General features: G+C 31.4%; 1 protein-coding gene across 1 annotated transcript in view; it reads left to right on the top strand.

The window, feature by feature from the left end:
* GABRG1 (gamma-aminobutyric acid type A receptor subunit gamma1) overlaps nt 1–12,083 on the top strand; it is an 89,723-nt gene that overhangs the window by 41,897 nt on the left and 35,743 nt on the right. The window contains exon 3 of the mRNA XM_074273559.1: nt 2,396–2,463. Coding sequence (XP_074129660.1) covers nt 2,396–2,463 — 68 coding nt within the window. The remainder of the gene's footprint in view (nt 1–2,395; nt 2,464–12,083) is intronic.

Genomic DNA, 12,083 nt, shown 5'->3' with positions numbered 1-12,083 from the left:
ATGCACTAAATTATGGGACATGATATTTATAAAATCACAATCAAGGAGACTTCCTGATCGAAAATGGACAATTGCCTAGAAAGTACTGAACACTCTATAAAGGTTTTACTAGGAATTTTTGTTTACCTTCTCCCCTACTTTAATCTGAGGGGAGGCGCAAATGAAGGTAATGAGAGAAAGCAAAGTCAAAATCATATGGTAATGAGATTTTAAGAAGATCAGCTTGTGCTGAATGAGGCAAGATGATCATGGAGTTGAAACCAATCAGAGCTACTCAATGTTAATTTTTAGACTCTTTTCCATGTTATTCCATTACTCTTAATGATATTGGTCACTAGATATATGATTTTTGTTTCACTATTTTAGGGTTGGCATCATTAAAAGCCTTTTTTTCCCCTCTAAGATAATTCAAAGTACAATTCTTCTTCTTTTCTATTAAGACCCAATACAATATAATAGTTTAGGATCCCTCCCAGGACAATTGTTAGTCTGGATAATAGACATGCTTTTTCTACTTAGTTTAATTTTTTTTTTTCCCATGAGACTAATTGGTTCCATCTTTTTAAGATATGGATCTCATTTATGAGACTTCACAATATTCTTTTGCTTTCTAAAATCATTACAATATTATCCATCAACAAATATATGAAGGACACTGCCATTATCATTAGGAAAATTCTCTTCCATTTTAACTCAGTTCTAAACATTTTCCATGATGGCAGCAATCTCCATTTGAGAGTAGAAGTGCCCCTTTTTTTCAGCTTCTAGTATTTATAATCAGTCATCCAATAACATTGTCTTCCACATTTTTAAATCAAATTATTATTTTGATATATGCACATATAATATTGAAGAGGTCCCTTGAAGTCAACTCAGTAAATCTAATATTTCTTTTAACTGCCAGAAAAAAAAATCAGTCATATTCTCATAACTTTTAGTTTCTATATTTTTAGTAAATGTAAGATTATTAAGATTATTTTTAAATTAATTTGCAAAGGTCTTCAATCTAGTTCATTATATATATGTACATATATATATGTATACATTTCAGTTCATGAAAGACTTCTTGTATCATAATTCTGTCCACAAAGATCATAATTCAATTGATTTGGAATAAATGAAATATGGAACTTGGTGACATGCAAGGTCATATAGCTAATGATTTTACAATGTAGAGTGTGAACTAAATTCTTCTCACAGCACAGTCTTACATTCTACCTCTGACATTTTACTTCTAAAGTCCTGAATAATTCTCTTTCTTTTTTAAACATAGGGATGGGAAAGCATATTGGTAAATAAGTGTGAATATCACCAGTAACTTTTTTTTTCAGTAACAATAAATTCTGGGATTTTGAAATTTGTTTGCTTTTCCCAAGCCTTTAGCATCTTTTCCTTTTTTAGCCACATTTAAAGGGAATTGATTCCTCAATCTCATTACAGAGTTGTTACCTCTAGTCTGGATCTTTTCTCTGTAGGTCACCTGTCAAGTCCATTTGAGATTTCTGTGTTTTATTTTGTGTCATTTCTACTTTCTTAAGAAAAAAAATAGCATTGCCACATTTGAATCGAAAAGTTCTGGCTATGCTATAGTCGATGGAGAAAATTACAATAAAATTATTTCACAGATATTTTCCTATTTTTATATAATGAACAATTGAAGAAAACAAGAATATGTTAGTCTAAACACCAGAAAGCTTAGCCAAATATTAATGCTCTTCTAGTATTTGAAGACTTGCTAGGCAGAAATAGAATTAGGCTTACTCTTTTTATTTTTTCTCTCATGGGGCCAGAACTAGCACCAGTGAGTTAGAGATTTCAGCTCCATAGAAAAAAGGATATCCTAATAGCTGTCTAGGATTAAGATAGGTTGACTTGAAGCAAACAACTCCTGTCATTGGATGCATTCAAGCAGAGCCTTCACTATCTCTTGTCAGGAAGATTGGAATAGAGGTTTCTACATTAAATAAGTAATGAAATAATTCACCTACAGGGTCTCTTTTCAATTGCATTGTTCTACAAATGCAATCCAGGCAACAATTGCATTCTTAAATGTTCTCATTTTAATTTTTAATTTTGCTCTTTCTTTCTTTCCAAATTTTTCCCCTTCCTTCCAATGTTTCATTTTTTTTTCTTGATTCTTTCCATTTCTTCCTTTCTTTGCTTTTCTTCCCATTATCAGGTTGGATAAGTTTGTAAGTTTAGGCTATAGAACTGATAGTAAATTGATAGATGTTGTATGATTCCAGAACTAAAGTTTATTTTCATGGCCTAGATACCTAATTTTAATTAAATAATAATGCAATTGAATAATATTATGCAATTATTTTGAATTTTGTCTTTTTACCTTGCACAGCTGATCATATGTGTGACTATTTTTGGTGCTATTATTTTTCAGTGAGGCCCACAATAATTGAAACTGATGTTTATGTTAACAGCATTGGACCTGTTGATCCAATCAATATGGTAAGTCACAAGTTAATATTAACAGTGAGAAAAAGCTTTCAACAAAAACATTCTTGAATGAAGATTATAAAGTAACATATTGTTAATTAAATGGTGTCTTGCCTTGGGATATTATAATTAATTGCAAGGAAAAACAACTAAGTAAAGTTCTTTTTTATAGATGTTTTCAGTCCCTCAATTATAAAAGAAAAGCCAAACATTGCTACATTGATTTAGATGAACATCTTTTTGTTAAAAAACAAAACAAAACAAAACAAAAAAATTTTCTCCCCATGATAAAACAATTTTTAACATTAAAAAAAAAAAAAGTTTTGAGTTTCAAATTCAATCTTTCTGTCACTCCTTCCCCTGCCCACAGAGGGCAACAATCTGATCATGTAAAACATTTCCATATTAGTTATTTTGTACACAGACTTGAATCCAAAAAGTGAAAAAGAAAAGGAAGAAAGAAATTGAAAATTACTATGTTTCAGTCTGTATTTGTTAAATAAATATTTATAGTTGGAAAGAACCTGAATGATTATCTAGTCTAACATAATCATCTTCTTGGCAACGTCATGGAGGTGTGTTTGTCTATGTGCATATGTACATGTGCATGTGTATGCACATAAGTGTGTACACATGTGTGCATGGATTTTTGTCTATACATGTATTTGTTTTTAAAACAAAAACAATTTGCTTAATATTAAAGGGCAAAAAAAGTCAATGATATCCAATTATCTATCATTCAAGACTAGAGATAGAAGAATGCTTTAAAATGGAAAGGGAGAAGAAATTTCTACTCCTGGAATGTGTTTGTGTGTGTGTGTGTGTGTGTGTGTGTGTGTGTGTGTGTGTGTGTATGTAGAGAGAGAGATCTAGAAAGATAAGACCAATTCATTTTCATTTTAGACATCCATAGTAATGATACCACTTTCAAATATATTTTGTTACTATATTTCTGATTGTTCCCAAGAAAATTTTTGAAGGAGACAAAATTAACCTTCAGTATTCCCATCTTCACTGTGTTTAATGATTTAAATTTAAATTAAATTAAAATGAAATAAATTAAATTTTCATTTCTTCTATAAAATAAAGAGGCAAAGCCAATAACCTCTAAATGTCCTTCCATTTCTAATCTGATATTGCCTACTATTTTTCATTCTTTTTCTCTTTTCCTTTTATTAGATGGGGTACTGCCTGTTTTTGATTAAAGTGTTTCAATATACTTACCTACTACTGTAATTGTGAAAATGTGAAATTCATCAAGGTGATGTTATCCCTAAAAATAAAAATAAAGGGATGACTGAAAGAGGCCATCAGTTAAATCAACGACATTAAGGTTTAATAGGGAACTATTACACTTGAGCCCATTTAATGTTAAGATCTTATTGAAATAGTCCCAAATTCCCTGAAATCTTTATAAATAATTTTACAAAAATTATGCAGATATTCTTATTTACACACATATTTTCATCACACATAATTTTCATAGACTACTAAGATAACAGTTGTAGTCTTTTACACTATAAATGACTATATATTCTACAACTTTATAAGACTGGTTCAGGCAGCCCTATGGTATTTATGGAAGGATAATTAAATCATTATAGACAATACTCTAGTACCAAGCACTAGTATATCACTTTCCACATAGTAGGTAAAATACTTGTTTAACTGAAACAAATGGAATTTTCCAAGAGGCTCGATTCTTAAGATAATGACAGCAATGTTATCTTATTTGTTTGAATAATTTATATATAAAATATAATTATTCATTATATTATTTCTCTAAAAGAAGGATTGCATTTCAATCTGAGCTTCTATGGTTAATGAGTTTTTATATACATATATATATATATATATTATATATATGTATATAAACACACACACACACACACACACACACATATATATATATATGTATATAAATACACACACACACACACACACACACATATATATATATATATATACATACACACATATATATATATGATAAGCTTGATATTAATTCCACAAATTTATAACTATGTTATTAATGGGATAACTAGTACATATACTTTTAATGTTTAACTAATTTTATTAAAAATTGTACTGTATCACAGAATACAAATATCTCTATCTCTCTATTTCTAATATAAATATTTTGGTAACTTGGTATCTTCTGGGTTTTCTACTATTCTTATGATTTATTCCCCTCTATATATTCTGTGATCTAGATAGACTGGCCCAGATTATATTCCTTGAACATCTCATCTTCCATTCCTATGTCTTGGCACTAACCATCTCTCAAGCCTAAAATTCTCTCCCTATTAACTTGATCTTTTAATTTCCTTCATCCCAACTTTCTTAGCTCCCAACCAGCCCTCTACAATTGGTTTGAGCCTTGTCTTAGATTTTCTCATATCTATTCTATGTGTTTCTTGTATGTAATTGAAACTACTTAATATGTTTACATACAATTGTATTAGAACTGTCTGTGTGGTATGTTACCCTTCCTTATTTGCCTATAAGCTCTTTAAGGAAACTGGACTAGATCGGAACTAAAATTTATATGGCAATTTTGATCTGAATATGGCAGATAGGTACTTTTGAATGTTTTTGTTTATGATTTTAATTAGCAGAAAATGAAAGGATAGTATTTCTTTTTTCCCTTTAATTTGAGCTAGTTTTTGAATTTCTACAGAATTGTTATAAGAACTAATGGAGAGAACAAAGGGGGTAGGATGGAAGGAGAAATACAACTGAAACACTGAATTGTCAATCCTGAGGTTGTTAAAATGCTATTTACATTTGGTTAACTCCAGTTCAGATCAAATATGATTTTGTAGCTGTCTAGTCAGGTTATATGCAATTGTGGGAAAAACTAGTCAGATCAAGTGGAAAGCATCCTTCCCCAAGAGACAACAAACCTGGATCATACATCTGGCTCTGACACTAAATGATTCCATGACTGTTTTCAAATCTACATAACTTCTTGGTAGTTCATTTTCTTATCTGTAAAGTAGATTGCTGGGATAGAAATTTAATTTCTAACTAACTTTAATTATGCTATGATTCCCTTTATTTATTTCATAGTTTTCTTGCATGAATATCTTGAATGAGTACAGGAAACCATTCAGAAACATATACATGGAAAGGGCTTGTTTTTTCCTATTAGAAAAATAAGGTGTCTAAAACAGAACTTTACCTATTTTAATTTTATAATAATATTTTTGTTAATATTAACTAGAAGGTTCTGGCCTTTATTCAATTTTCATTTGTAATCTACCAATGTATAGTATAGTTCTTTAAAACTAAAAACATGGTGGTTGATTTTTTTAAAGGTTAAAAATTATTTACAATTCTAATGGGACTTGGGCAGGAATAAGTGTAGATCACTTTTGTGTTTTTAAGTTTGGAAAAAACACTCATAAACCTCAGAGGAAGCTTATGTAGATATTACTATTCCCAATTAACAGAAGAGAAAACTGGGTCTGAGAGATATTAAGTAATTGTCAGAGAGATAATATGCATTTAAGGGAGAATTTGAATCTAGGTCTCCCAATTGCAAGCCCAGCAATCCTATCCACTAAATCACTATGCCCTACATGTGACTTTCAGGAAGTTTCAAAACTTACAATACCAGATGAAAGCATTAGCCTGTTGAATCTCTTTCCCTCTAGGGGAAATTTCTACTTATTCTTCAAATTCTACACTTATAATTAATTAAAGATAATTTTTTAAAAATCTAATTAAAATGCAATTAAAGATAAACAGTAAAATTAAAGTAGCGTGGAAATGTCATCAATATTTTACAGATTATTTTAATGCCTCCCATAGGCAATTAATGGGAACCAAAAAGCATAGAGAATCATGTAACCATCGAGTTATCATCAAATAAGAATTTAATTTCAGTAATATGAAATTTTGCTAAGATCTGACATTAGGGTCAATGATTAACCAAATCCTAAAATACCTCAAGCTATTTTAGAATTAGAGGCTTCTTAAAGCCTTTTCATGTTATTGTCATTAAGAGATTTAACAAAGATTATAAAAATTGATATGTCTACTCAAGAGATTCTAAAATAATTGACTTAACTATTTCTTATGGAAAAAGACAATTTAGCTAATTATAGAAAGTGTGAAGTATAATTATCTGAATTGTGTCTTAGATAATATGTAAGCCTGGGCAAATCATTTAATTTCCTTCAGCTTTACTTTCTTTATCTATAAAATGGGAACAACAAGACCTGCAGCTTTTAAAAAATAATATTGTTGGAGGAATAATCAAATGAGATGATGTATATAAAATTTATTTCTAGCCTTAATGTTTCCCAATAAATGCTTTGTAGAAGCATCTGTGCAACTTGGGACAACATATCTTTGAAGAACCAATATGTATAATATGTACAATATGTTATATGTTACAATATCCTTGGGGTGTAGTAATGCCCATAGTAGATAGCTTTCTTATACAAGAAATTCTTCCTGGGGTAATAACTCATACTCATGATTTACAAATAACTTTCATTCCTCACACAAATGTTCGTTTTTCTCTAATTACTACCTGGTTCAAAGTATGGGTCAATAATATTCCCACATAAGTGATTGTATAATTCAAACAACCTGAAGCTCTGGGTAATGAAAGTCTTGGGTAATCAGTTCTTCTAGGGGAGTTGTAACAACATAAACTTGGATTTGCAGCCCTAGAATTTTAAGATCAGTGCCATTTACTATGGTTCTTCAAGGCTTACTGACAGATTTCAATCTTCCAAATAAGATGGTATAGCAGAGAATGGATTTTCATTCTTTTTTTCCCTGAGGCTGGGGTTAAGTGACTTGCCCAGGGTCACACAGCTAGGAAGTGTTAAGTGTCTGAGATCAGATTTGAACTGGGGTCCTCCTGAATTCAAGGCTGGTGCTCTATCCACTGCTCCACCTAGCTGCCCCCTGGATCTTCATTCTTAAAAAAAAAATAATAGACAGAAGTAGATTAGATACCTACCTATATACATATGTACATTAGATAGATATCCCTGTATTCTTATAGCAAGGAAAATCAGGATGGTTTAGAGTCTGAAAGATCATGTATTATGAAGATAGAATGAAAGAACTAGTAATGATCATCCTGCAAAAAAGAATACTTAGAAGAGTCCATGGTAGTTGTCTTCCAATTTTTTGAAATATGATTTATTGCTTAGCATTTTCCTAGTTGGCAGACAAGGGACAGTGAGTACCAATTTCACAGAGGCTAATTTGGAGTTACTTTAAAGAGCAGATGAACTTTTTAATAAGGAGAGCAATGTTAAAATGAAAAGTATGCTTTAGGATTCCTCATTATTAGAGGTTTTATAGGAAAACCTTGATAACTTCTTAGTAAGAATATTGGGAAGGGAATTTTTTCTTTCAAGTACAGATTGGGGTAGATGAATAATGAGATCCTTTTAATTTAGGAAATCCTGATTTCTATATTTCTCTGAGATTGGATGGCAACTAAAGTAGGAAAAGATGTGTACCTAGAGGCATGGGTATATGAGCAATGGAGGCCAGGGATGGGGAAGTGAAGACAAATTTTGCCTACTTTGAACTCTTATTTTTCTAATGACTGACCCTGTTCCTGCATATAACATTAAAAATAAATTCATTCCCTGGCCAGTGATACTATAACACCATTCCCCTGCATAAAACATTTAAAACTTGGCCACATGAAAATTTAAAGAAATGTCAAATAAGATGGGTGTTTTAGTAAGTGTTCCATGAAAGTACACATTTTCAAGGCCTCTTATACTCTTATTTATATTACTTGCTGCTTAAAGCCACTCAGTTCCATATTGAACTCATAAGTTTTGTAGATTAATTAAATGTTTTTAATGTAGCATTTCCATTTCTTTCATGGTGAATTTAAACTGATATCTTTACTTTGGTAATTAAATGAATTTTTTGGGATGCAGCCATTTTTGAATGAGGAAAAATATGTCTGGTATTGGAAATAATTTTCAAACTATTGTTATAATGCAAATTGTGTAGTAATCCTGGGAATTTTTCACTAAAAAACACACACATCAAGAACTGTGTTTGTCGATTTAGAAGTCAACTTAGTCATGTACAAATATGATATGAACACTCCTCAAAGGAATGCATATGTTACCCTTCTAATAGCCCAATGAAAGCATGTTATGATTGAAAACACCTTAATTTTCTGCATGAGAAAGATAGATAGTGGTGAATTTTTTTCCCATAAGATTTTAATAATATAAATAAATACAAACATCAGACCATGCAATGTAGACTCTACTGCCAATTTTTTTTTTTTTTCAGATAGAGCTTTATCAAGCTTCAATAGTCAGTCTAATTGAGCCAACAAGGATTGTACTTTTGAATATGATATCACAGATACACAGAACTATCTGAACAAACTTCTTTTGAAACACAAATTCTATAATGTGGTAATCTAGCTAGATCAAGATAAATTTAGAAATTATACAGGTCATATCCAGAGATGTCAAATGCTTAGTTCTTGGTGGTTCACATTAGATTGCCTTATATTGCAAACTTCTATGGGTAGAGACTTTTTCTGTGTTGATTACAGAACATTTTTAGAGTAAATAAGTGGGTCACATGCTTTTGTACTTTGGCATCCTGTAAGTACTTAAATTTATATGATTAACATTTCATGGTACTATGCATATTGAAAAGGCATGACAAACAATTTCAGCTTTGTAAAAATTGTTTCCTTAATTAAGTACAATACAGTTTTACCTCTAAATGTTGGGAAACTAATATGATCCGAACCTATATCTATGGATATCTTGAAATCAATTAATTATAGCTATAAGAAATGCCAAAGGAGCGAACTCTATTTGCCACCTTCATTCCTCTGGACAAACAACATGAGCATAGTTTTGTGGTGGTAAAGATGGTAGTTTTTTGGGTATATGTAATTTATTCAACAAGATATCCATTTAAGCATTTTTGTTTGTTTGTTTTGTGTTGGACTATGTTATGTTATGATCCAGAACTGTAATTTCAATGGACTAGCTAATTCAGATGTATAAGTCTTAAGTAGTTTTGAGGTCACCTTTCTCACTCTGTGTTGCAAGTAGAAGGTGTGCTGAGTCTTATCTTTTATACTAGTCAGAATATGTCCAGTATATTGTAATGCCAGAGAAACTGAGCAAGACAGAGATTAGAGAACAATTTAATAATTTATTAAATAGTTGAGATTTGCTTGGACCAAATGGATCCATGGTTCGTTCCAGTGCTGCATGAGACTATCCTTTCAAAGAATTCAACCCTGAATGTCAGGATACAATTTTTTTTTTTTTTTTTTTTTTATAGGGTTACCAGACCCATGACATAAATGGGGGAGGTACCTGGATGGGGATGACCTAATGGGGGGAGGAACCTAGGATGAGAATGACATAATGGAGGAAAATACTGGAGAGGTTTCAGATATTCTAATGATGTCTAATATGGATAAAGACCTTTATCCCATCACACATTAAGAGGGAATGACTATAGCCTAAGGTCTAAGATATAAGACCTTTATCCTAACATTAAGGGGGAATGATTATAACCTGAGGCAGAGTAACTGAATAGGACAATTAGGGAAACTGGGTCAGGACATTAAGAGAGAACTGTGGCACAACAATGACAGTCACTCCAGATTTTAGACTTACCTCTTTTATTGGTATTTAAACCAATAACAGAGAGTTATAAAGTAAACCAAACAGCATATACCTGCTACTCACTTATAAAACATGTAATGGTCATTCTGTTTTCTATCAGCTTTTTAATCAGTGAAGCCCATGAGATTCATCAAGTCAGGAAAGTGAGGAGTCTATGGAATTAATTCAGAAGTTCAAACCATCTCCAGGTCAAGGAGAAAGCTTTACTGTTAAGTTTTAATAGGTGGACAAAAGTTTCTAATGAACTAGCAATCAACAAGAAAAAGGTGGGGCCTTTTATGGGGAAAAACTCCAAACAAATTGAGCTAATTATGATATTATGTATGGCAGTAAGTTAATTGTTGGTCCTAGCTGTCTTGTTTATATAAGATACTCTCAGGAGTTGACTTCTATAGTTTAATCTTTAGATAGTATAAGTTAATACTTAGGTATTGAGTTGTTGCTAGGGACATGGTCTTTCCTTGGAGTCCATTCACTCCATCAATAGGACTATTCTATAGATTGGCATTTTCATAAACCAGATAAACGATTAAAGATCTTATTTCAGGTCCCCCCAGTGTGACATTTAAAAAGATTCCAAAGACATAATTTCTGGGTAATCATTAAACAAGAAGCTTATTAATAAAAATTACAATAAAATTATAAATAAATTAATAAAATATAGAAATTAAAAAATAAAAATTAATAAAAGGACCAAATAATTATTTGGTCCTTTCTTTTAGACTAAAGAGAACCATCTTGCGGTGGGTTCAGTATGTATAACCTTCCAAAGAGGAGGTGTATCAAACAGCTTGCAAATCTAATTGATTAACAGGATTAGAGGTGGGCTTTATTAAAATGAAGGACTGATTATCTCTCAGATAGGCAAAGTTATTATTGTTTCTCCTTAATTCTCAAAGAGGATCATTGTCATGGAAGTGATGTCATGACATGCAAATCAGTTGTATTTAAGTGAATTTGGGCTAAGCAAAGTCACCAGCTTCACTTTCTCCTCCAGATCCATCTGGGTCTCTGGGCAAGAAGCTTGCAAATGGCCCTAGGTGCAGAGGAAAAAGTTGGCATTTTTAAGCTAAAGTCTTTAACTAGTTTCATTTTGACTAAAGTAAAGACCCTTCAATTGTGACAACAAAGATAACAATTGTGGCAAAGAATTGTCTCTTTTATCTAGTCTAAACCCTTAGGGTTTCTGGCCTTAACAGAAATCAATTGCTATTTGCATCTACTCTGAGTGGATTAAATCCCAAACAGTAACCAAGTGGGGTTTGATTTGAGATCTGTAATTGGTCGGTTTAAGGAGCCAGAGGGATTTGACTTGAAATCTTAGTCTTTAAAAAAGAAATCTAACTAGTAAAACCCAAGGTATTTTGAGAGGTTCCAGTATTTAAAATAAATAAATAAACATTCAAAAAGTGTATTCCTTTGTACAGAGTACTAGCAAGTAAGATTATGATACATTTTTACCAAGTAGTTTATAGAACTTATCATTAGCCAGTAGAAAAATAAAATATTGTATAGCCTAACTAGCTTATTCATTTTTGTTGATTGTCTTGAGATTGGGCTCTTCTACTGTCATATGGGGCTAATCACAAAACTTTCTTGAAAATAATAGAAACCAATCTAACTAGATATAGTTAATATATGTATATAAAAATAATATATACATATGTCCTCTGAGTGGTTTGGCAGTGTGAGGCAAGAAGCCCCAAGAATTTTGGATTTCCTATGAGAGGGAAGGTAAGATTTTATCCTGGTTTTTACTTTTTATTTGTTTTATTTATTTATTTAGATCAGTTCTATTTGGTCTTTCACTCAGAGATGCCATTCTAGATCAACTCATTTTATTTCTTTGGAGGCTCAGAATAATGATAAATGTTAGGTGTGCTTTTGACTACACATGATCTCAGTCCTGCTTCCCCCATATCTAACACATCTAGCTCACTTTAGCACTGATCACTTGGTAAGATTAAG

Source organism: Sminthopsis crassicaudata, chromosome 6 (genome assembly GCF_048593235.1).
Source record: "Sminthopsis crassicaudata isolate SCR6 chromosome 6, ASM4859323v1, whole genome shotgun sequence".
Taxonomy (NCBI): Eukaryota; Metazoa; Chordata; class Mammalia; order Dasyuromorphia; family Dasyuridae; genus Sminthopsis; species Sminthopsis crassicaudata.
The sequence above is the reverse complement of the archived record's forward strand: the minus strand, read 5'-3'. Positions and strand labels throughout refer to the sequence as shown.